At 53.1% G+C, this 24,582-nt stretch overlaps 1 protein-coding gene across 7 annotated transcripts in view; it reads left to right on the forward strand.

Moving 5' to 3' along the window:
- ERCC1 (ERCC excision repair 1, endonuclease non-catalytic subunit) overlaps nt 1-24,582 on the forward strand; it is a 70,823-nt gene that overhangs the window by 46,076 nt on the left and 165 nt on the right. Inside the window, exons 2-10 of one of the 7 annotated variants that reach the window (XM_039466485.2) lie at nt 3,015-3,157; nt 8,873-8,984; nt 11,733-11,948; nt 13,027-13,130; nt 14,607-14,706; nt 18,194-18,270; nt 20,102-20,201; nt 21,607-21,678; nt 22,175-23,533. In XM_039466485.2, the coding sequence (XP_039322419.1) occupies nt 8,880-8,984; nt 11,733-11,948; nt 13,027-13,130; nt 14,607-14,706; nt 18,194-18,270; nt 20,102-20,201; nt 21,607-21,678; nt 22,175-22,372 (972 nt within the window). In that variant the 5' untranslated portion in view covers nt 3,015-3,157; nt 8,873-8,879 and the 3' untranslated portion in view covers nt 22,373-23,533. Of the gene's footprint in view, nt 1-3,014; nt 3,158-8,333; nt 8,451-8,572; nt 8,677-8,718; nt 8,795-8,872; nt 8,985-11,732; nt 11,949-13,026; nt 13,131-14,606; nt 14,707-18,193; nt 18,271-20,101; nt 20,202-21,606; nt 21,679-22,174; nt 23,534-24,582 lie in introns of those variants that run through there. The other 6 variants (XM_039466489.2, XM_039466487.2, XM_074386181.1 and 3 more) reach the window with 6 other exon arrangements.

Genomic DNA, 24,582 nt, shown 5'->3' on the forward strand with positions numbered 1-24,582 from the left:
CTACTCGGGAAGCTGAGGCAGGAGAATCGCTTGAACACGGGAGGTGGAAGTTGCAGTGAGCCGAGATCGCGCCATTGCACTCCAGCCTGGGCAAGACTGAGACCCCACCCCCCAATAAGTATTATTATTATTATTATTATTATTATTATTATTATTTTGAGACGGAGTTTCGCTCTTGTTACCCAGGCTGGAGTGCAATGGCGTGATCTCGGCTCACCGCAACCTCCGCCTCCTGGGTTCAGGCAATTCTCCTGCCTCAGCCTCCTGAGTAGCTGGGATTACAGGCACGCGCCACCACGCCCAGCTAATTTTTTGTATTTTTAGTAGAGACGGGGTTTCACCATGTTGACCAGGATGGTCTCGATCTCTCGACCTTGTGATCCACCCGCCTTGGCCTCCCAAAGTGCCAGGATTACAGGCTTGAGCCACCGCGCCCGGCCAGTATTATTATTATTATTATGTATCATATATTATGTCAATATTATGATGATTTTTTTTTGAGACAGGATCTTGCTTTGTTGCCCAGGCTGGAGTGCAGTGGTGCGATCTCGGCTCACTGCAAACTTTGTCTCCCGATTCTCCTGCTTCTTCCTCCCAAGTAGCTGGAATCGCAGGCCCCCACCACCACACCTGGCTGATTTTTTGTATTTTTAGTAGAGATGGGGTTTCACCATGCTTGCGCGGTTGGTCTTGAACTCCTGACTTTAAGTGATCCACCTGCCACAGCCTCGCAAAGTGCTGGGATTACAGGCGTGAGCCACCGCGCCCCACTTAGGATAATTTTGAACTTGTAGAACCCCCTGAAGGGGTGCTGGGGGACCCCATAAGGTTCTTTGGGCTGCAGGCTGAGACTCAATCCCTAGCTTTTGGTTCCACAGTGCCCAGGTGTGTGTATTCTGAAAACCGAACACCTTTGGAGCCAAGGTGACCCAGGTTTAAGAGAAATCTCTAGGCTGGGCGCAGGTGTCTCACTCCTGTAAACCCAGCATTTTGGGAGGCTCAGGTAGGCAGATCACCTGAGGTCTGGAGTTGGAGACCAGCCTGACCAACATGGAGAAACCCTATCTCTACTAAAAATACAAAATCAGCTGGGCGTGGTGGCTCATGCCTGTAATCACAGCTACTCGGGAGTCTGAGGCAGAATTGCTTGAATCCAGGAGGCAGAGGTTAAGGTGAGCCGAGATCAAGCCATTGCACTCCAGCCTGGGCAACAGGAGTGAAACTCCACCTCAAAAAAAAAAAAAAAAACAGAAGGCCGGGTGCGGTGGCTCAAGCCTGTAATCCCAGCACTTAGGGAGGCTGAGGCAGGTGGATCACGAGGTCAAGAGATCAAGACCATCCTGGTCAACATGGTGAAACCCCGTCTCTACTAAAAATACAAAAATTAGCTGGGCATGGTGGCGTGTGCCTGTAATCCCAGCTACTCAGGAGACTGAGGCAGGAGAATTGCCTGAACCCAGGAGGCAGAGGTTGCGGTGAGCCGAGATCGCGCCATTGCACTCCAGCCTGGGTAACAAGAGCGAAACTACCGGGCGCGGTGGCTCACGCCTGTAATCCCAGCACTTTGGGAGGCTGAGGCGGGTGGATCACGAGGTCAAGAGATCGAGACCATCCTGGTCAACAAGGTGAAACCCCGTCTCTACTAAAAAAAAAAAAAAAAAAAAAAAAAAAAAAAAAAAAAAGAGCGAAACTCCGTCTCAAAAAAAAAAAAGAGAGAGAGAGAGAGACAGAGCTGTGACTGCAAGCAGTGAGCTCCAGTACTTTTACCTTTTACCCCTTTGGGCCTCGGTGTTTTTGTCTCTAACACAGGGATGGTGGTGATAAAATTAATAAAAGCACATCCCTGCAGGGCTGTAGCGAGGTGCACAGGAGATAAGGCTCAGAAATATGCCTGCCAGGCACAGAGCATGCAGTAGACATTTGCTATTATAATCTGGGAAATGTCATTTTATTTTATCACCGGCAGCTTTTATTCAGTTAATTTCTTCCGAGGCCCGTTCTGTGCTGGGCAGTGCTAGGGACGAGGTGATGACCGAGATGGCCTTGGCCCTGCCCTTATGGGGCCCCCAGTTCAGTGGGTCACGGAGTTTTTATGTGACGAATTGTCCCGGCCAGATGAGATGGCTCATGCCTGTAATCCCAGCACTTTGGGAGGCCGAAGCAGGCATATCACTTGAGGTCAGGAGTTCGAGATCAGCCTGGCCAACATGGTGTAACCCCACCTCCACTAAAAATAAAAAATTAGCTGGGTGTGGTGGCATGCACCTGTGGTCCCAGCTACTAGGGAGGCTGAGGCAGGAGAATCGCTTGAACCCAAGAGGCAGAGGTTGCAGTGAGCCGAGATCGAGCCACTGCATTCCAGCCTGGGTGACAGAGTGAGACCCTGTCTCACAAACAAACAAAAAAATTGCCCTGGGCACCAGGTCCTGAAGGTACACGAGTTCTCAAGGCTGAGAAGGCAAAGAAGGACGTTAGGGAATGGGAACAGTATGCAAGACATCGTAGCACGTGGAGAACAGCGTGTGCTCTGGAATAGCAACTACCCAGGGTCAGTGAGTCCGTTCCTTTGCCTCCAAAACGTCCCTGTTCTCCTCCCCGCTTTCCCCCTTTCTCTTTTTGTATAAATAGGTCCTTGGCTCTTTTCGTTCTGTTCTTTCTTTTTTTTGTTGTTTTGATGGAGTTTCGCTCTTTTTGTCCAGGCTATTGTGCAGTGGCATGATCTCGGCTCCCTGCAACCTCCATCTTCCGGGTTCTAGTGATTCTCATGCCTCAGCCTCCCAAGTAGCTGGGATCACAGGCGTCTGTTACCACGCCTGGCTAATTTTTGTTATTTTTAGTAGAGACCATGTTGGCCAGGCTGGTCTCAAACTCCTGACCTCAGCTGATGTGCTCGCCTCGGCCTCCCAAAGTGCTGGGATTACAGGCGTGAGCTACCCCGCCTGGCTGGGTTCTGTGTTTTTTTTTTTTTGGTGGAAGTCCCACTTTTGATCCAACCTCATTCCCTCATGCTGCAGATCTTCCCCTTAGCTGTACATCCATCCGCAGCCTCTCCAGCGGAGACTTGGGATGTCCCAGCAGAAGAGGTGCCCAGGAGGACGCGGAGTAGGGACCAGGCGCCTCCACTGTCCCCCATCCGGGGGCCTCCGCTTGGGGCCGGGTGAGTCAGCCCCCGGCGGATCCCGCGTCATCCCGGCCGCTCCGCTCCGCGCTATTTCGGGTTCCGGGCGCTATAAATAGAGGCTCGCGGAGCCGAGCCGCCCCCCTCCATTCGGGCCCCCCTGCGTCCCCGGCCCCGCCGCGATCGCCGGGCCGCGCGTCACCGCGGCTAAGTTTAGAGGCGGGCGGGGACGCCAGCCTGGTCACTGCGCCCCCCGGCGGTGCCCGCTTCCCGAGCCTTCGGCCTGGCCGCTCTCCGCCTCGGGTTCAGGTCCCCTCGGGCGGAATTGGCGGTGAGGTTCGGGTCCTCACAGTCTCCAACCCCACCCCACCCGTTCCAGGGCGCACAAAGGGCTGGATGTTGAGAGGAGGGGAAAGTTGGGGACGGGAGCAGGCGCCGGAGCCGGGGAGTGGCCCAGGAAACGAGTTACCGCTGAATTTTGGAACTTGGGGCGTTTGGAAGAAAGAGGCGGAATCGGAGCTTGGATATGGCGTGGGGATTCGAACGCGCAACTCTGGGGGCTGGAGCGATTTGAATCCGGGATTCCAAGGTTTCGTTTTGAAACAGCCTAGGCCGGACGTCGTGGCTCAGGCCAGTAATCCCGGCACTTTAGGAGGCCTAGAAGCGAGGATCGCTGTTGCCCAGGAGTTCGAGACCAGCCTGGGCAACATAGTGGGAACCCTCCCCCCCGCACCCGGCCTCTACACACACACACAAAATAATACAAAAGTTGGCCAGGCGTGGTGGCGCGCGCCTGTGGTTCCAGCTACTCGGGAGGCTGATGTGGGAGGATCACCTGAGTCCGGGAGGTTGAGCCTGCAGTGAGATGTGATCGCACCGCTGCGCTCCAGCCTGGGTGATAAAGACCTTGCCTCAAGGAAAAAAAAAAAAAAAAAAAACTGGGCATGGTGGCGCGTGCCTGTAATCCCAGCTACTCAGGAGGCTGAGGCAGGAGAATTGCCTGAACCCGGGAGGCGGAGGTTGCGGTGAGCCGAGATCGCGCCATTGCACTCCAGCCTGGGTAACAAGAGCGAAACTCCGTCTAAAAAAAAAAAAAAAAAAAAAAAAAAAAAAAAGTAAAGAAAAATAGAAAATCTGAGGGTAGAAATCCAACATCTAACTTGGAAATAACCTAGAACCGAGGGCAACTTCCCAGCCCCATCCCCGCTCTTAACTAATGTTGACAGGTTCAGAATTCCCCTGATCGCAGGTGGTGGGCCCTTTGCGGTACTTCTGCGGCAGGGAAATGGGTGGAAGCGGAGAAGGGGCTGTGTTTTAGGGGGTTTGGCCGCCGCTGGGTTCTGGCTCCCCAGCAATCCTCTTGTGGTGCACCATCGCCCCCTGGCGGAAAACGCAAGACTTGCAGGGTTAAGTCTGGTAAATCCAGTCCCCAAAGGGAGAACTGAGTCACAAACCCTGCTACTTGGGATGACCTACTTCTAGAAACGCTGTATGGCCTTGGATACAGAGGCCTTTTCCTTTCTTCCTTCTTTCCTTCCTTTCTTCTTTCCTTCCTTCCTCCTCCCTCCTTCCCTCCCTCCTTTCTTTTTTCTTTCTTTCTCTTCTTTTTCTTTTCTTTTCTTTTTTTTTTTGAGACGGAGTTTCGCTCTTGTTACCCAGGCTGGAGTGCAACGGCGCGATCTCGGCTCACCGCAACCTCCGCCTCCTGGGTTCAGGCAATTCTCCTGCCTCAGCCTCCTGAGTAGCTGGGATTACAGGCACGCGCCACCATGCCCAGCTAATTTTTTTTTTTGTATTTTTAGTAGAGACGGGATTTCACCATGTTGACCAGGATGATCTCGATCTCTCAACCTCGTGATCCACCCGTCTCGGCTTCCCAAAGTGCTGGGATTACAGGCTTGAGCCACCGTGCCCGGCCCTCTTTTCTTTTTCTTTCAAGACAAGAGTCTCACTCTGTTGTCCAGGCTGGAGTGCAGTGGTGTGATCTTGGCTCACTGCAACCTCCACCTCCTGGGTTCAAGCGATTCTCTGCCGAAGCCTCCCTAGCTGCTGGGATTACAGGGGCCTGCCACCATGCCCGGCTAATTTTTCTGTATTTTTTAGTAGAGATGGGGTTTCACCACCTTAGCCAGGCTGGTCATGAACTCCTGACCTCATGAGTGCTGGGATAACAGGTGTGAGCCTCCGTGCCTGGCCTACAGAGGCGTATTTCCACGATCTTTCTCACCCGAGGCTTCAGTTCCCTCATGGGTCAAATGGGGTAATGATGCCTAGGGGGAGGGCTGCTGCAAGGCGTTACTCGATAGTAAGTGTGTGATCTGTATTTGGCTGATCATAACTATGATGTATAGAGCCCCTTTTTCTGCAGCTGTATGGCTCTCCTCCCCCACCACCTGCTTCACAGAACTGTGTTTTATCTTCATGCTATGTAGCAATCTGCAATTCTTTTTTTTGAGACGGAGCCTCTTTTGACCAGGCTGGAGTACAGTAGCATGATCATAGCTCACTGCAACTCAAACTCCTGGGCTCAAGTGATTCTCCTGTCTCAGCCTCCCGAGTATCTGGGACTATAGGTGCACGCCACCATGCCTGGCAATTTTTTAATTTTTATTTTTGAGACTGAGTCTGGCTCTGTCACCCAGGCTGGAGTGCAGTGGCTTGCTCTCTGCTCACTGTAATCTCTGCCTCGTGGTTCAAGCGATTCTCCTGCCTCAGCTTCCCAAGGTGCTGTAATTACAGGCATGAGCCACCGTGCCCAGCCAATTTTTGTATGTCTTTTTTTTTTTTTTTTTTTTTTTGTAGAGATGGGTTTTACCACGTTGTCCAGGCTGGTCTCAAACTCCTGAGCTTAAGTGATCTGCCCACCTTGGTCTCCTAAAGTGCTGAGATTAAAGGTGTGAGCCACTGTGCCCAGCCTAGGATTCTGAATTTCAATTGTTAGGGTGAAAACAAACAGGCGTTTGCAGATGAGCAAGGCTCAGGGCAACAGATCTGGACAATAGACGCAGACCCTATCTCAAAAAAAAAAAATTCTTTTTTAAATTGAGACGGAGTTTCACTTTTGTTTCCCAGGCTGGAGTGCAGTGGCACAATCTCAGCTCACCACAACCTCCACCTCCCAGGTTTAAGCAATTCTCCTGCCTTAGCCTCCTGAGTAGCTGCGATTATAGGCACGTGCCACCACGCCTGGTTAATTTTGTGTTTTTAGTAGAGACAAGGTTTAATGTAGACACGGAGACACATATCCTTCGATGAAAGATTGATGTGAAGGAAACAGAGGGATGGTCACGCACATGCAGGAAAGAACAAATAAAAAGATCAATGAACAGCACAGAAACGTCAGCAATAGGCTTGTGTGTCTTTGGGAATTTGCTCTGGGATAAAGGCAAAATTTCAGAATAGTGGAGAAAAGATCTACCTTTGGTCAACTTGAGACAATTGGTTCTACCACTCATAAACCACTACCTAGGTGCATTTTTTCCCCCTTGAGATGGAGTCTCGCACTGTTATCCAGGCTGGAGTGCAATCTCAGCTTACTGCAACCTCTGCCTCCTGGGTTCAAGCAATTCTCCTGCCTCAGCCTCCCGAGTAGCTGGGACTACGGGTTCGTGCCACCACGTCCAGCTAATTTTTTTGGTATTTTTAGTACAGAAGGGATTTCACCATATTGACCAGGATGGTCTTGATCTCCTGACCTCCTGATCCACCCACCTTGGCCTCCTAAAGTGCTGGTATTGCAGGCATGAGACACTGTACCCGGCCCCTCACTGCACTTTCAACGATAAATTTTGGCCAGGCACGGTGGCTCACGCTTGTAATCCCAGCACTTCGGGAGGCTGAGACCAGCAGATCACCTGAGGTCAGCAGTTCGAGACCAGCCTGGCCAACATGGTGAAACTCTGTCTCTACTAAAAATACAAAAGTTAGCTAGGTGTGGTGGTGGCACACCTAGAATATCAGCTATTTAGGAGACTGAGGCAAGAGAATTGCTTGAATCCAGGAGGCAGAGGTTTCAGTGAGCCCAGACCAGGCCATTGCACTCCAGCCTGGGCAATAAGAGCAAAACTCCGTCTCAAAAATATATAAATAAATAAATCTTACATAGATTAAAGACAGATGACCTGCTCATTCTAGATCATCGAGGTTTGGGAACATGTCTACGTCCCTCATGGAACCGTAAGCTCCAGGAAGACAACATGAGGCTTTTATCTTTTACATAGATAAAAGAAACGATAGACTATATCATTATGACCCTGGATTATGGCTCTTAAACAACACACCAAAACAAAAGTCAGAACGGAATAGATTGATAAACAGTTTCACATAAACACAAATAACTTCTGTGCCAAAAATAACTAAACTTTAAAACCTGAAGTACAAACTAGGAGGAACTGTTTGCAATATATGGAACTAAGGATTAGAATCAGAATCCATAAAGTGCTCCTACAAATTAATAGTAATAAAAAAGGCACACAACCCATTTTAAAAATGGACAAGGAATATCAGCAAGCAATTCACAGAAGACATAATTTATAAGACCAATACATTCACAAAAACGTTCCATTTCCTGAGTAATTGGAGAGTTGCAAGTCAGAACAGTGTGATACTATCCTTTCAGGAAGTGACTAATACTAACTCATCAGCCAGGCCCCCCTGCTCAGATGTCCCTTCCTCCAGGAAGCCCTTCCGGACTCCGGGGCTGAGTCAGGCGCTCTCCCTGACCCCCTTCCCACGGCTCTCCCGGGATCTCCCATCCCAGACCTACCCATTCTAGGTCAACACGGTTTGTGATGTCTGTGTCCCTGAACTAAACCGTAAGCGCCGGGAGGACTACACGGGGCTGTCGTTGGTCACTGCTGTGTCACCAGCACGGACTCACACAGGACCGGGAAGAGAGGGAGCGCGTGGGGGGAATAGGTGTGGAGTAAATGAATGAATGGGGAAACTGAGGTCAAGTCAATGGCTGAGTTGGGATTCAAACTTAAGTCTCTCCGTACTGAGAGGAGGGACCAAGTTGGATCTCTTGCGATCTCTTCTCTACTGAGCCCTGCCTGGGGCCTGGGCACACAGAAGCGCTCAATAAGGGCTTTGGAACTGAACAGTTTGGGAGCCAGAGCCTCTGAGGTTACACCTCTCTTCTCCCACGACCTCCGCGGTCCTCCAGGACCATAGAGAGTTGCACAGGGATCGCCCCGCTGTATGCTCTACTCTCCTGGGGCGCGGGGGCCAGAGAGGCCGGAAGTGCGGCGAGCCCTAGGCCGCGCTGGCCAAGCTGGCGGTGGGCCGCCTCGATCCTCCTCCAGTCTTTCCCTTAAGGCTCCAAGAACCGCAGGTGAGGGAGGCCTTGTGGTGCGGAACCCGCCAGTCCGGGACAAGAGGGGCGGGAGGCGGAGAATGCGGGTGGAGATTGGCAGCCGCGGAAGCCAATCATTGCTGAGTCTGAGAGTTGGGCAAGGCCAGGCGTTGGGAGGGCGTCCAGATGCTAGCCCTGGGGGCCGGGCGAACGGAAGGCGGTGGACGGTGGGGGCGAGGGGCGGAGCGATGGGACTTGTAGACCTGTAAGGGGCGGGGCGAGCCCAAGGTGTAGGTCAAAGGGGCGGGGCTTTATAGAGCCTGGGGCGCTAGGTGTTTGGTGCTTAACGCTAAGGAGCTGTGGGAGTTTTGTTGGGGACGGCTGTGAGTTGGGGGGTTCCTGGTGGGGGATGAGAACGCGGACGCCGATGGCTCACTCGCTCCTGGCACCTTCCCTTTCAGGCTCCAGATGGACCCTGGGAAGGACAAGGAGGGAGTGCCGCAGCCCGCAGGGCCGCCGGCAAGGAAGAAATTTGTGATACCCCTCGCCGAGGATGCGGTCCCTCCTGCAGTGGTAGGACAAGGAGATGCGGGACCCCTGGGAGGCAGGGGGGGTGTTAGGAGGAAGAGGATAGAATGGGCCCTGTGGGACCAGGGTGTGGGTTAGTGGGTTTGGGGGCCACGGTCGACTTGGGTAAACAGTCCTTGGTCTTCCACGGGTCCCACCCTCCCCATCTGTGAAGTGGAAGGGTGGTTCTGAGAGAGGGCTAAGGCGGCGGCCGAAACTGACATCCAGCAGGTGGCCCCTGAGGTGTTTTACAAGGCCAGCACCCTGATTGTTCAAGACGTGAATTTATTGCTCGTGTTTAAAAATTGTTAGGTGTTGCAATTAAAAAACAAATCTGTACTTTACGCATATTTTGGTAAATGAAAAAACCTGGCAATATTGAAATCTTCTTAAAGGCCCGAAGCCGTGGCTTATGGCTGTAATCCCAACACTTTGGGAGGCGGTGTCGGGTGGATAATTTGAGGTCAGGAGGTCCAGACCAGCCTGGCCAACATGGTGAAACCCTGTCTCTACTAAAAATACAAAAATTGGCCAGGCATGGTGGTGTATGCCTGTAGTCCCAGCTACTTGGGAGACTGAGGCAGGAGGATTGCTTGAACCTGGGAGGCAGAGGTTGCAGTGAGCCAAGATTTCATCATTTCAACATTGTGAAACCCTATGTCTACTAAAAATACAAAAATTGGCCGGGCGCAGTGGCTCACACCTGTAATCCCAGCACTTTGGGAGGCCGAGGCGAGTGGACTGCTTGAGGTCAGGAGTTCGAGATCAGCCTGGCCAACGTGGTGAAACCATCTCTATTAAGAAAAAAAAAAAAAAAGAAAAAAATGAGCCCGGTGTGGTGGCAGGTGCCTCTAATCCTAGCTACTTGGGAGGCTGAGGCAGGATAATTGCTTGAACCTGGGAGGCAGAGGTTGCAATGAGCTGAGATCTGGCCAGGGCACTCCAGCCTGGGAGACAGAGCAGGACTTTGTCTCAAAAAAAAAAAAAAAGAGTGGCCGGGCGCGGTGGCTCAAGCCTGTAATCCCAGCACTTTGGGAGGCCGAGGCGGGTGGATCACGAGGTCAAGAGATCGAGACCATCCTGGTCAACATGGTGAAACCCCGTCTCTACTAAAAATACAAAAAAAATTAGCTGGGCATGGTGGTGGGTGCCTGTAATCCCAGCTACTCAGGAGGCTGAGGCAGGAGAATTGCCTGAGCCCAGGAGGCGGAGGTTGCGGTGAGCCGAGATCGCGCCATTGCACTCCAGCCTGGGTAACAAGAGCGAAACTCTGTCTCAAAAAAAAAAAAAAAAAAAAAAAGAAAGAAAGAAAGAAGGAAATTTTCTTCCCAAGGGAAAACTATCAATTGGTGATGAGTATTGACTATGAAGAAAAGGAAAGTAAGCTAAGGATATAGGGTGTGATGGGGGAGAGGACCTTCCTACTTTATTTAGTTTTTCCAGACAGAGTCTGGCTTTGTACCCCAGGCAGTAGTGCAGTGGCATGATCTTGGCTCACTGCAACCTCTGCTTCCCGAGCGCACGTAACTGGGACCACAGGCACATGTCACCATGGCTGGCTAATTTTTGTATTTTTAGTAGAGATGGGGTTTTATCATGTTGGCCAGGCTGGTCTCGAACTTCTGCCCTCAAGTGATCAGTCCACCTCAGTCTCCCAAGTGTTGGGGTTACATGTATGAGCTGCCATGCCCTGCCCTTTCCTACTTTAGATAGGAAGGTCAAGGGAGGGCCCTGAGGAGGTGACATGTTGGCAGAGACATGAAAGAGGTGAGGGAGTGAGCCAGGCAGACATCTGGGATGGAGGGAAGAGCCAGTGCAGAAGCCCTGAGGTCAGAGGAAGCCTGCCATGTTCAAGGGCAGCACGAAGTCCTGTGGGGCTGGAGCAGAGAAAGCGAGGGAAGTGGTAGAAGGTGTGGTCCCTGAGGCAAGGAGCAGGGACAGATCTAGAGCCTTGTGGGTCATGGTGACAGCTTTGGCTTTCCCTCTGAGCCAGGAGCCACCCACCAGCTCTGATCAGAGGAGGGACGTGAAGACTTAGTGTAGGGACAGACTTCCAGGGGGCGAAGGGATAGGCAAGGAGCGGGTGAGGGGGTGACTTCAGTGGTCCAAAGGTGAAACCCTGGTGGCTGGGACCAGCGTGGAGGCTGAGGAGGTAGAGAGAAGTGGCTGGAGTCAGATTTTGAGCTCTCAGCCTTCTGGAAGGGACATTAGGAGGAAGGAGAATGGGCAGCCCTAAAGAGGGGAGAGGGGTCCACTGCGGTGCCTCATGCCTGTAATCCCAGCACTGTGGGAGGCCGAGGCAGGTGGATCGCCTGAGGTCAGGAGTTTGAGATCAGCCTGGACAACATGGTGAAACCCTGTCTCTACGAAAAATACAAAAATTAGCCGGGTGTGATGGCACATGCCTGTAGTCTCAGCTGCTTGAGGTGAGCAGATCACTTGAGGTCAGGAGTTTGAGACCAGCCTGACCAACAAGGTGAAGCCCCGTCTCTACTAAAAATACAAAAATTAGTCTGGTGTGGTGGCTCGTGCCTGTAGTCCCAGCTACTCAGAGGCTGAGGCAGGAGAATCACTTGAACCTGGGAGGCGGAGGTTGCATCGAGCCAAGATTGTGCCACCGCACTCCAGCCTGGGCAACAGAGCGAGACTCTGTCTCAAAAAAAAAAAAAAAAAAAAGGAAGAGGGACTCACAGGGCCCCAGATGTCCCCCGCTCATCCCAACCAGTCCCCTCCAAACCCCGTTTCTCCCTACAGGCCAAGCCTTTATTCAAATCCACAAAGAACCTTCCCACTGTGGACACCTCGGCCCAGGCGGCCCCTCAGACCTACGCTGAATATGTCATGTCACGGCCTGCAGGAGGGCCTGGGGCTACGTGTCCCACAGGGTCAGAGCCCCTGGCAGGAGAGACCCCCAACCAGGCCCCCAAACCAGGGGCAAAATCCAACAGCATCATCGTGAGCCCTCGGCAGGTGAGGAGGGAGACGGAGAAGGGGGCCTTAAGGTTTCCAGTGGGAAACGCTGTTCTAGGGATGACTCCGGTGGAAGGAGGTCTAAGGTCCAGCCACTTTGTTCTCGCCATTCATTCGGCCGTGGTGTGTGGGTTGAGAGTGTCCCAGCTGTTCTTGTTGGGGCTGTGGCTGTGTTGGTGCAGCTGTTTCCTGACCCCAGCTTCGTTAATTTATTCAAAATGTACTGAACGCGCAGTGGCTCACGCCTGTAATCCCAGCGCTTTGGGAGGCCTAGGCCAGCAGATCACCTGAGGTCAGGAGTTTGAGACCAGCCTGGCCAACATGGTGAAACCTCGTCTTTACTAAAAATACAAAAATTAGCCGGGCGTGGGGGCAGGAAGTGTTCAGGACCACAGGACACGCAGATCGGGGCTGGGGGAGAGGGCTGAGCTGGACACAGACCCAGGGACCCTTTAGGAAAGGCCTGACACCAGTCGGAGGGGAGGGAAGGAGCCTGGATCAGAGGACCAGGGACTGTCCAGGCTTGGGAGGAGGAGGGTGAAGCTGGAAAAGAAGACCGGGGCACAGGTGGGAGAAGGTATGGGAAGAGGTGGGAGGAGGGGAGAGGGAGGAGGGAGGAGGTATGGGAAGAGGTGGGAGGAGGGAGGAGGTATGGGAAGAGGTGGGAGGAGGGAGGAGGTATGGGAAGAGGTGGGAGGAGGGAGGAGGTATGAGAAGAGGTGGGAGGAGGGAGGAGGTATGGGAAGAGGTGGGAGGAGGGAGGAGGTATGGGAAGAGGTGGGAGGAGGGAGGAGGTATGGGAAGAGGTGGGAGGAGGGAGGAGGTATGAGAAGAGGTGGGAGGAGGGAGGAGGTATGAGAAGAGGTGGGAGGAGGGAGGAGGTATGGGAAGAGGTGGGAGGAGGGAGGAGGTATGGGAAGAGGTGGGAGGAGGGAGGAGGTATGGGAAGAGGTGGGAGGAGGGAGGAGGTATGGGAAGAGGTGGGAGGAGGGAGGAGGTTCCAGAGGAGGGGGAGGAGGGCCCTGTGGTTGCCAAGAGTCATTCCTATTGATGGCTTCTGCCCTTCCTCCCTTCCCAGAGGGGCAATCCCGTACTGAAGTTCGTGCGCAATGTGCCCTGGGAATTTGGCGATGTGATCCCCGACTATGTGCTGGGCCAGAGCACCTGTGCCCTGTTCCTCAGGTGAGCTCTGCGGCTCCACCCCAGCCTTCAGGAAGGGCGTCCCACTGGCCTTGGAGGGTCATGTCCCAGCTTTCTGGACTGTTCTGTGAGAAACCTCTGGGCATGGTCCTGCAGGCGCAGGGCCTTGGTGGGACCTTGTGTGAGAGGAAGGGGTCTTGGCCTGGAGGTGCCTGGTGCAGCAAGTCCAGACCCTGGACTCCTGGGTCTGAGGGAGGAGGGGCTGGGGGCCTGGACTCCTGGGTCTGAGGGAGGAGGGGTTGGGGCCTGGACTCCTGGGTCTGAGGGAGGAGGGGCTGGGGCCTGGACTCCTGGGTCTGAGGGAGGAGGAGCTGGGGCCTGGACTCCTGGGTCTGAGGGAGGAGGGGCTGGGGGCCTGGGCTGCAGGGTCTGAGGGAGGAGGAGATGGGGCCTGGACTCCTGGGTCTGAGGGAGGAGGGACTGGAAAGGCTGGATTCCTGGGTCTGAGGGAGGAGCCTGGGGTCCTGGATTTTGGGTCTGAAAGAGGAGGGCCTGGGGTCCTGTAGTCCTGGGTCTGAGGCAGGAGAGCCTAGGGGCCTGGACTCCTGGGTCTGAGGGAGGAGGGGTTGGGGCCTGGACTCCTGGGTCTGAGGGAGGAGGAGCTGGGGCCTGGACTTCCGGGTCTGAGGGAGGAGGGGTTGGGGCCTGGACTCCTGGGTCTGAGGGAGGAGGGGCTGGGGGCCTGGACTCCTGGGTCTGAGGGAGGAGGGGCTGGGGCCTGGACTCCTGGGTCTGAGGGAGGAGGAGCTGGGGCCTGGACTTCCGGGTCTGAGGGAGGAGGGGTTGGGGCCTGGACTCCTGGGTCTGAGGGAGGAGGGGTTGGGGCCTGGACTCCTGGGTCTGAGGGAGGAGGGGCTGGGCCACTGAGGTCCCAGACATCCTTGACCGATGTTAACGAGAGGCAGGATTTCTCCCATCTCTACCCTAGTTAAACAACTTCCCCCTCCAACCGAAGGGCTCCTCTGCAAACAGGGCTAGACAGAGGAAGTGAACCCGTGAGTCCCTGTGCTCCCCACAGGCTGTGAGAGCTGGAGTGCTGGGCAGAGCTGGCCCAGTTCCCTGGGTCGTGAAGCCCTCAGCGCAGCCCTCCAAGGCCAGAGCACATGGGCTGGCAGTGGGCCCTGCTGCCTACCGTGAGCCGTGAGGGCCCCGGACCGCACTCTCCGGGGCCCCTGGTGCCCGTTCTCCCCCGGAGGCCACGTCTCCCCGTCTTCATGAGGAAGCTAGGGGCCTGGCCTTCTGGTTCACCGTGGCCGTGTGGCCCTGGCTGCCAACCCCCGTGGAGCATCTTCCCGGAAGAGTGACCTGGGGCAAGTCACTTACCTTTGTGGGCCTCAGGTCCCCTCTGTGCCCTGTGCCAGACGCCGAGCCCGTAGCGTTCCAGTGAGAGGGCAGAAGGGCTTCGGGGCTCTGGAAGAGACTGAGACCTCCCAAATCCCGCTCCCTGCCTCCCGCCAGCCTCCGCTACCACAACCTGCACCCGGACTACATCCACGCGCGGCTGCAGAGCCTGGGGAAGACCTTCGCCCTGCGGGTCCTGCTCGTCCAGGTGGATGTGGTAAGCAGGGGTCGCTCCGCAGCTGGCCTCGCCGTCCCCATGTGCGGAAGGGGAGTGCTGGGCCTCGAGCCGGTGGAGTGAACTGTTGAACCCCTTCCAAGAGGAAATGCAGCTGAAACCTCAGCGCGGAACGTTTTTCACATCTGAGATTGACATGGGTCACCAAGAAACTGGGTTGGCAAGGAGGTGGGAGGGCAAAATTATCTATTTCCTCTTTCCCCACATCCCCTTCTATTAGTCCCAGACCTCTGCCACGTAAATACCACCCCCCCCCCTTTTTTTTTGAGAGGGAGTCTCACTCTGTTGCCCAGGCTGGAGCACAGTGGCGCGATCTCAGCTCAACTGCAACCTCCGCCTCCTGAGTTCAAGCGATTCTCCTGCCTCAGCCTCCCAGATAGCTGGGCTTACAGGCACTCACTACCACACCCGGCTAATTTTTGTATTTTTAGTAGAGACAGGGTTTCACCTTGTTGGTCAGGCTGCTTGATCTCCTGACCTCAGCCTCCCAAAGTGCAGGGATTACAGGCGTGGGCCACTGTGCCCAGCCTCTTTTTTTTTTTTTTTTTTTTTGAGGTGGAGTTTCATTCTTGTCACCCAGGCTGGAGTGCAATGGTGAGGTTTTGGTTCACTGCAGCCTCTGCCTCCCAGGTTCTAGCAATTCTCCTGCCCCAGCCTCCCAAGTAGCTGGGATTACAGGTGTATGTGACCACACCTAGCTAATTTTTGTATTTTTAGTAGAGATGGGGTTTTACCACGTTGGCCAGGCTGGTCTTGAACTCCCGACCTCAGGTGATCCACCTGCCTCGGCCTCTCAAAGTGCTGTGATTACAGGCGTGAGCCATCGCCCTGGCCATCTCTCTCTTTTTTTGTTTTAAGACGGGGTCTTACTCTGTCACCCAGGCTGGAGTGCCATGGCTCCATCTTGGCACACTGCAACCTCTGCCTCCTTGGTTCAAACCATCCTCCTGCCTCAGCCTCCTGAGCAACTGGGATTACAGGTACACAACACCAATGCCTGACTATATTTTGTATTATTTATTTATTCAGTGAAATAGAGTCTCGCTCCATCGCCCAGGCCGGAGTGCAGTAGCTCAGCCTCACTGCAACCTCTGCCTCCTGGGCTCAAGTGATTCTCCGGACTCAGCCTCCCGAGTATCTGGGATTACAGGCATGCACCACCATGCCCAGATACATTTTTGTATTTTTAGTAGAGATAGGGTTTCATCATGCTGGCCAAGCTGGTCTCCCAACTCCTGACCTCAGATAATCCACCCTCCTCGGCTCCCGAGGGCCTCCAAAAGTTCTGGGATTACAGGTATGAGCCACAGCGCCTGGCCAATTTTTGAATTTTTAGTAGAGATAGGTTTTCACCATTTTGGCCAGGCTGGTCTCAAACTCCTGACCTTAAGTGATCCACCCACCTCTGCCTCCCAAAGTGCTGGGATTACAGCAGTGAGCCACTACACCTGACCTCTCTCTTTTTTTTTTTTTTTTTTTTTTTTGACACAGGGTCTTGCTCTGTTGCCCAGGCTGGAGCACAGTGGCCCAGACATAGCTCAGTGCAGTCTTGAGCTTCTGGGCGCAAGTGATCCTCCTGCCTCAGTCTCCTACATAGCTAGGACTATAGGCACACACCACCATATCCAGCTATTTTTTGTATTTTGTAGACATGCGGTCTTCACTATGTTGCTCAGGCTAGTCTCGAACTCTTGGCCTCAAGTGATCCTCCTGCCTCAGGTTGGGTGAGCCACTTCACCTGACCCCATGGAAGAGGATTGCTTGAGGTCAGAGTTCAGGATCAGAATGGGTAACATAGCAAGACCCTGTCTCTAAAAATTAAAACAAACAAACAAACAAACAAAAACTCAGCTGGGTGCAGTGGCTCACGCCTGTAATCCTAGTACTTTAGGAGGTCCAGGTGTGCAGATCACCTGAGATCAGGAGTTCGAGACCAGTGTGGCCAACCTGGAGAAACCCCATCTCTACTAAAAATACAAAATTTAGCTGGGTGTGGTGGTGTGTGCCTGCAGTCCCAGCTACTTGGGAAGCTGAGGCAGGAGAATTGCTTGAACCCGGGAGGCAGAGGTGGCAGTGAGCTGAGATTGCACCATTGCACTCCAGCCTGGGCAACAGTGAGACTCTGCCTTAAAAAAAAAAAAAAAAAAAAAAAAAAAAAAAAAAAAAGCAGGCCGGGCGCAGAGGCTCAAGCCTGTAATCCCAGCACTTTGGGAGGCCGAGGCTGGTAGATCACGAGGTCAAGAGATCGAGACCATCCTGGTTAACATGGTGAAACCCCGTCTCTACTAAAAATACAAAAAAAATTAGCTGGGCATGGTGGCGCGTGCCTGTAATCCCAGCTACTCGGGAGGCTGAGGCGGGAGAATTGCCTGAACCCAGGAGGCAGAGGTTGCCGTGAGCCGAGATCGCGCCATTGCACTGCAGCCTGGGTAACAAGAGCGAAACTCCGTCTCAAAAAAAAAAAAAAAAAAAAAAAAACCAGAAAAGAAAATTCTAAAATTCTCATGGCTCCTAAGAACCTAAGAGCCCTAGGAGAAAGTTCTGCTCTCCTCCATGACCCATGGGGCCCTGTGTGACCTCCGACCTCTACCCATTTCTCCAGGCCCACCTCTTAAGATTTCGTGCTCGTCGTGGAATTCCGCATCCTCTCTCCCGTATGGAGAGCACTGTATTTCCCCAAGCCCTCTTTCCCCTCCCATCCTTTGCCCATGCTGTTCTCTACATCTGGAGTTCCCTTTTCTGCTCTTCTTTTCATCCTTTCCTCCTCCTCCTTTGGGTCTCAGCTCAGATGTCCCCTCTTCCAAGAAGCCCTCCCTGATCCCCCAGGGAGGCTCAGGCCTTCCACTGGCTCCCACATCTCAGCCCTGGCCATTCCAGGTCATTAATGTCTGGGGAGAGGTCTGTCCTGCTCATCAGACTGTGTGCCCCGAGAGGGCAGAGTCAGGGCTGTCTCAGCCACTACTGGGTGCTGGCACTGCCCAGCACAGGCTGGGCACCCAGTAGGAGCTTGACAGTGACAACTGTGTGAAAGGCTCTTGGCATCCTGAGCTACTTTGTTTTCAGGCTTTTGTAATTCCTTTATTTACTTATTTTTGAGACAGAGTCTCCCGCTGTCGCCCAGGCTAGAGTACAGTGGTGCGATCTCAGTTCACTGCAACCTCCGCCTCCCAGGTTTAAGTGATTCTCCTGCCTCAGCCTCCTGAGTAGCTGGGATTATAGGCGCCTGCCACCACTCCCAGCTAATTTTTGTAATTCCTGGCTTTTAGGTTTCTTTTTTTTAATTACTTTTTTTTCTCTTTTTTTTTTTTTTAAATTTTAAAGACGGGGTTTCACCATGTTGGTCAGGCTGGTCTTGAACTCCTGACCTCAGTTGATCCACCCACCTTGGCCTCCAAAGTGCTTGGATTACAGGTGTGAGCCACCACGCCCGGCCGGCTTTTAGGTTTTTAATTCTGATTTTCTCTTCCAGAAAGATCCCCAGCAGGCCCTCAAGGAGCTGGCTAAGATGTGCATCCTGGCGGACTGCACGCTGATCCTCGCCTGGAGGTGAGATGGGGGCTTCCCTGCCTGATTCAGGCTCTACGTGGGATTGGTCCCTACTCCCCCATCCCAGCCTGCCCAGCCCTTTCCTCCTCCTTCCTGTGTGGGCCTGTTGCAGGGACTGCCTTTCTCTGGCCTTCAGTTTCCTCATCTGTAAAACAAAGTCTTAATATCTTTTTGTTTGATACAGAGTCTCACTCTGTTCCCTAGGCTGGAGTGCAGTGGTGCGATCTTGGCCCTGCCTCCAGGGTTCAAGTGATTATCCTGCCTCAGCCTCCCACATAGCTGGAATTACAGGTGTCCACCACCATGCCCGGCTAATTCTTTGTATTTTTCGTAGAGATGGGGTTTCGCCATGTAGACCAGGCTGGTCTCGAACTCCTGAACTCAGGTGATCCTCCTGCCTCGGCCTCCCAAAGTGCTGGGATTACACGCATGAGCCACCATGCCTGGCCGGAAGCTGAACGTTTCATGAGGTTGGCTTCTCGCTGCAGTGGGAAAAGCAGCAGTGGTTCTGGTTTTCCTCCTGTGAAACCAGTGCACACACTTTCTGTGCTGACTTCCCTTCCAAAATAGCTAACATTCTTCAGCAGTGCCAGGCACGGCTTTGAGCACTTACAGAGAACTGCAGAGTATTCTCTGATCTTCACAATCATACCATCCTCCCCACTTTATTATTTTTTTGAGACAGGGTCTTGCTCTGTTGCCCAGGCTGGAGTACAGTGGCACCATCACAGGTTACTGAAGCCTCAACTTACCAGGCTCAGGCAATCCTCCTGCCACAGCTTCCCAAGCGGCTGAGATAAAAGGTTCGAGACACCACACCTGGCTAATTTTTAATTTTTTTTTTTTTTTGAGACGGAGTTACCCAGGCTGGAGTGCAATGGCGCGATCTCGGCTCACCGCAACCTCCGCCTCCCGGGTTCAGGCAATTCTCCTGCCTCAGCCTCCTGAGTAGCTGGGATTACAGGCACCCGCCACCATGCCCAGCTAATTTTTTGTATTTTTTAGTAGAGACGGGGTTTCACCATGTTGACCAGGATGGTCTCAATCTCTTGACCTTGTGATCCACCCTCCTCGGCCTCTCAAAGTGCTGGAATTACAGGCTTGAGCCACCGCGCCTGGCCTAATTTTTAATTTTTTTTTTTTTTTGAGACGGAGTTTGGCTCTCGTTGCCCAGGCTGGAGTGCAATGGCACGATCTCAGTTCACCGCAACCTCCGCCTCCCAGCGATTCTCCTGCCTCAGCCTCCCAAGTAGCTGGGATTACAGGCACGCGCCGCCACACCTGGTTAATTTTGTATTTTTAGTAGAGACGGGGTTTCTCCATGTTGGTCAGGCTGGCCTCAAACTCCTGATCTCAGGTGATCCGCCCGCCTCGGCCTCCCAAAGTGCTGGAATTACAAGCCTGAGCCACTGCCTGGCAGTTTTTAATTTTTTGTAGAGACAATCTCTTGCTATGTTGTCCCGGCTGGTCTCCAACTCCTGAGCTCAAGTGATCCTCCTGCCTCAGCCTCCCAAAGTGCTGGGATTACAAGCATGAGCCACTATGCCTGGCCACCCCACTTTACGGTGAGGAAACTGAGGCCCAGAGAGCAAACCACTGGCTCAGGGTCACCCAGGCAGAAGTGGGGTCAGGCTCCCAAGAGCTGGCCCTCAGCCAAAAAAGATGCCAAGAGGCGCCCAGCAGGGGTCACTATCAGGTTGCATTTGGCCGGGGGCTAGGCTGGAAACGGAAATTTGATTTATGGCATCGGTAATTCTAATGACTGACCACAAGGAGGCAAATCTAAAATCCGGTAACTCACCTCCTGGCTGTCCTGTATCCTGTTATCCAGCCCTGAGGAAGCTGGGCGGTACCTGGAGACCTACAAGGCCTATGAGCAGAAACCAGCGGACCTCCTGATGGAGAAGCTAGAGCAGGACTTCGTCTCCCGGGTGAGGCCAGCTCCCCTCCCCTCCTTGCCTGGGCCTCCCCACGGCTCCCAGGTGGTTGAGCTTCGGTTCCAATCTTAAGGCACTGCCCATTTCTTCCCGGACCTCTTCTCTGCTGCCCCATCCCACCCAAACTGCAGCTAGAGGGGTTTTCCTGAGCACACCTGCTGCTACGCTCCCCAGCTCAAAGCCCTCCAGGGCTCCCCAGTGCCCTGAGGGAAGGCCCAAGCTTCTCACCAGGCTCAACTAGGACCCATCTGGCTCAGAAGCCCTGTGGCCCCCACTTCATACTTCCTTCTCCCAGGCCTAGCTCGCTCCTGCAAGCCCTTGCCCCTTCTTTTTATTTTTTATTTTTGAGACAGAATCTGGCTGTCTCCAGGCTGGAGTGCAGCGGCGTGAGCTCAGCTCACTGAAATCTCTGCCTCCCGGGTTCAGGCAATTCTCCTGCCTCAGCCTCCTGAGTAGCTGGAATTACAGGCGCCCACCACCACACTCAGCTACTTTTTGTATTTGTAGTAGAGACGGGGTTTCACCATGTTGGCCAGGATGGTCTTGACTTCCTGACCTTGTGATCTGCCTATATCAGCCTCGCAAAGTGCTGGGATTACAGGCACTAGCCACCGAGCCCGGCCTTCTTCTTTTCTTTTTTTTTTTTTTTGAGACGGAGTTTCGCTCTTGTTACCCAGGCTGGAGTGCAATGGCGCGATCTCGGCTCACCGCAACCTCCACCTCCTGGGTTCAGGCAATTCTCCTGCCTCAGCCTCCTGAGTAGCTGGGATTACAGGCACGTGCCACCATGCCCAGCTAATGTTTTTTACTTTTAGTAGAGACGGGGTTTCACCATGTTCACCAGGCTGGTCTCGATCTCTCGACCTCGTGATCCACCCGCCTCGGCCTCCCAAAGTGCTGGGATTACAGGCTTGAGCCACCGTGCCCGGCTTTTTTTTTTTTTTTTTTTTTAATGAGACAGAGTCTTGCTCCATCACCCAGGCTAGAGTACAGTGGCATGATCTCTGTTCAGCACAACCTCCACCTCCCGGATTCAAGTGATTCTCCTGCCTCAGCCTCCCGAGTAGCTGGGACTACAAGGGGACGCCACCATGCCTGGCTAATTGTTTTGTATTTTTAGTAGAGATGGGGTTTCACCGTATTGGCCAGGCTGGTCTTGAACTCCTGACTTCAGGTGATCCTCCTGCCTCTGCCTCCCAAAATGCTGGGATTATTAGGCATGAGCCACCATGTCCAGCCTGAGACGACTTTTTAATCAGTTGGGAAAAAAAAGTATTTATTGAGTGCCTCCTGCATACCGGACAGTCTGTGGACATAGCTGTGACCCAGCCCTGCCCTCACAGGCTCAGTCTCACCAGCCTTTCCTCTCCTGAGACACTCCTGCCCGCTCCCCTTCTAGGTGACTGAATGTCTGACCACCGTGAAGTCAGTCAACAAAACGGACAGCCAGACCCTCCTGACCACATTTGGGGTAAGGATTGGCCCCCCTGCTTCACGGGCATTTCTGTCCCCTTGCCTTTTCTAGGAAGCCTCTCTTCCATTTCCCTCCACCTCCCTGCCCACACCTTGGCCCATCCTGCCCTGGGGAATATCTGAGGCTCCTCCTCAGCTGGGATAGGGGAGACTTTTTTTTTTTAAGATGGAGTCTCGCTCTGCTGCCTAGGCTGGAGTGCAGTGGCATGATCTCCGCTCACTGCAACCTCTACCTCCCAGGTTCAAGCGATTCTCCTGCCTCAGCCTCCCAAGTAGCTGGGACTACAGGTGCACGCCAACACGCCTGGCTAATTTTTGTATTTTTAGCAGATATGGGGTTTCAGTATGTTGGCCAGGCTGGTCTTGAACTCCTGACCTCATGATCTACCCGCCTCAGCCTTCCAAAGTGCTGGGATTACAGGCGTGAGCCATCGTTCCTGGCCAGGGGAGGCTTTTGTGCTCAGCTGCCCTGACCTCTGGCTTTCACCTTCCAGTCTCTGGAACAGCTCATCGCTGCATCGAGAGAAGATCTGGCCTTATGCCCAGGCCTGGGCCCTCAGAAGGTAAGAGCTCTGGGAGAGAACCCGAGGAGCTGGGGGAAGGAGGGAGCCCCAAATAAACACAACCTGAGACCCCAAAGTTTTAAGATGAAAAAAGAACCAAAGGCCAGGCACTGTGGCTTATACCTGTAATCCCAACACTTTGGGAGACTGAGGCAGGAGGATCGCTTGAGGCCAGAAGTTGGAGACCAGCCTGGACAAGTGGACACCTCATCTTTACTAAAAATTAAACAACTAGCTGGGCATGGTGCCATGTGCTTGCTACGTGTCTATAGTCTCAGCTACTGGGGAGGCTGAGATGGGAGGATCACTTGAGCCCAGGAGGTTGAGGCTGCAGTGAGCTATAATCACATTACTACACTCCAGCCAGGGTGACAGAGTAACCCTGTCTCAAAGCAGAAATCAATCCAATGCAGAAGAATGAAACTAGACCCCCTATCTCTCGCCATACACAAAAATCAAATCAAAATGGATTGAAGACTTAAATCTAAGGCCTCAAACCATGAAGCTTCTACAAGAAAACACTGGGGAAGATCTCCAGGACACTGAACTGGGCAGAGGTTTCTTGAGTAATGCCCCAGAAGCACAGGCAACTCACGCAAAAAGGGACAAATGGGACCGCAGCAAGTTACAAAGCTGCTAGGCCAGGCGCGGTGGCTCACGTCTGTAATCCCAGCTTGCCGGGAGCCTGAGGCAGTGGATCACCTGAGGTCAGGAGTTCAAGACCAGCTTGGCCGACATGGTGAAACCCCGTCTCTACTAAAAATGCAAAAAATTAGCCAGGCATGGTGGCACATGCCTGTAATCCCAGCTACTTGGGAGGCTGAGGCAGGAGAATCGCTTGAACCTGGGAGATGGAGGTTGCAGTGAGCCGAGATCATACCACTGCATTCCAGGCTGAGCAACAAGAGTGAAACCCCATCTAAAAAAAAAAAAAAAAAAGCAAAACAAAATAAAAACAAACTACAATGAGATACCATCTCAGCCCCGTTAAAATGGCTTTTATCCAAAGGACAGGCAATAGCAAACGGTGGCAAGGACGTGAAGAAATGGGAACCGTCGTATACTTTTGGTGGGAAGGTAAATTCTTACAACCACTGTGGAGAACAGTTTAGAGGCTTCTCAAAAAAACTGAACATTGAGGTTCCACATGATCCAGCAACAAACTGCTGGGTATATCCCCAAAAGAAAGGAAATCAGTGTACTGAAGAACGCCTACAGTCCTATGTTGGTTGCAGCACTGGTCACATTGCCAAGATTTGGAAGCAACCTGTGTCCATCCGCAGATGACCAGGCAAAGAAAATGTGGTACATCTACACAATGGAGCACACTGCAGCCATGAAAAAGGAGATCCTGGTCAGGCGTGGTGGCTCACTCCTGTAATCCCAGCACTTTGGGAGGCTGAGGCGGGTAAATCACTTGAGGCCAGGAGTCCGAGAGCGGCCTGGCCAACGTGGTGAAACCCTGTCTCTACTAAAAATACAGAAATTAGCCGGGCCTGGTGGCGGGGACCTGTAATTCCAGCTGCATGGGAGGCTGAGGCAGGAGAATCCCTTGAACCCGGGAGGCAGAGGTTGCAGTGAGCCAAGATCGTGCCACTACACTCCAGCCTGGGTGACAGAGCGAGACCCATTTCAAAAAAGAAATGAGATCCCGTCCTTTGCAACATCATGAACTGGAGATTATTAGGTTAAGTGAAATAAGTCAGGCACAGAAAGACAAACATCGCATGTTCTCACTTAGTTGTGTATCTAACACTCAAAACAACTGAACTCATGGAGCTAGAGTAGGGTGGTTCCTGGAGGCTGGGGAGGGTAGTGAAGGGCTAGCAGGGAGGTGGGAAGGTTAATGGGCACCACAAAAAAAAAAAAAAAAAAAAAAAAATTGAGTAAGACATACTATTTGATAGCACAACCAGGTAGGTGACCATAATCAATAACTACATTTTAAGATAACTTGGCTAGGCGTGGTGGGTCACACCTGTAATCCCAGCACTTTGGGAGGCCAAGGCAGGCGGATCATGAGGTCAGGAGTTCAAGATCAGCCTGGCCAATACAGTGAAACCCCATCTTTACTCAAAATTGAAAAATTAGTGGTGGTGCACACCCGTAGTCCTAGCTACTCAGGAGGCTGAGGTGGACGAATCATTTGAACCTGGGAGGCGGAGGATGCAGGGAGCCGAGGTCACACCACTGCACTCCAGCCTGGGTGACAGAGCGAGACGCTGACTCAAAAAAGAAAAAATAAATAACCAAAAAGAGTGTAACTGGATTGTTTGTAACTCAACGGATAAATGCTCGAGGGTATGGGGAAGATAACAGAACCACAGCCCCACTCTGGA

Source organism: Saimiri boliviensis, chromosome 14 (assembly GCF_048565385.1).
Source record: "Saimiri boliviensis isolate mSaiBol1 chromosome 14, mSaiBol1.pri, whole genome shotgun sequence".
Classification (NCBI taxonomy): domain Eukaryota; kingdom Metazoa; phylum Chordata; class Mammalia; order Primates; family Cebidae; genus Saimiri; species Saimiri boliviensis.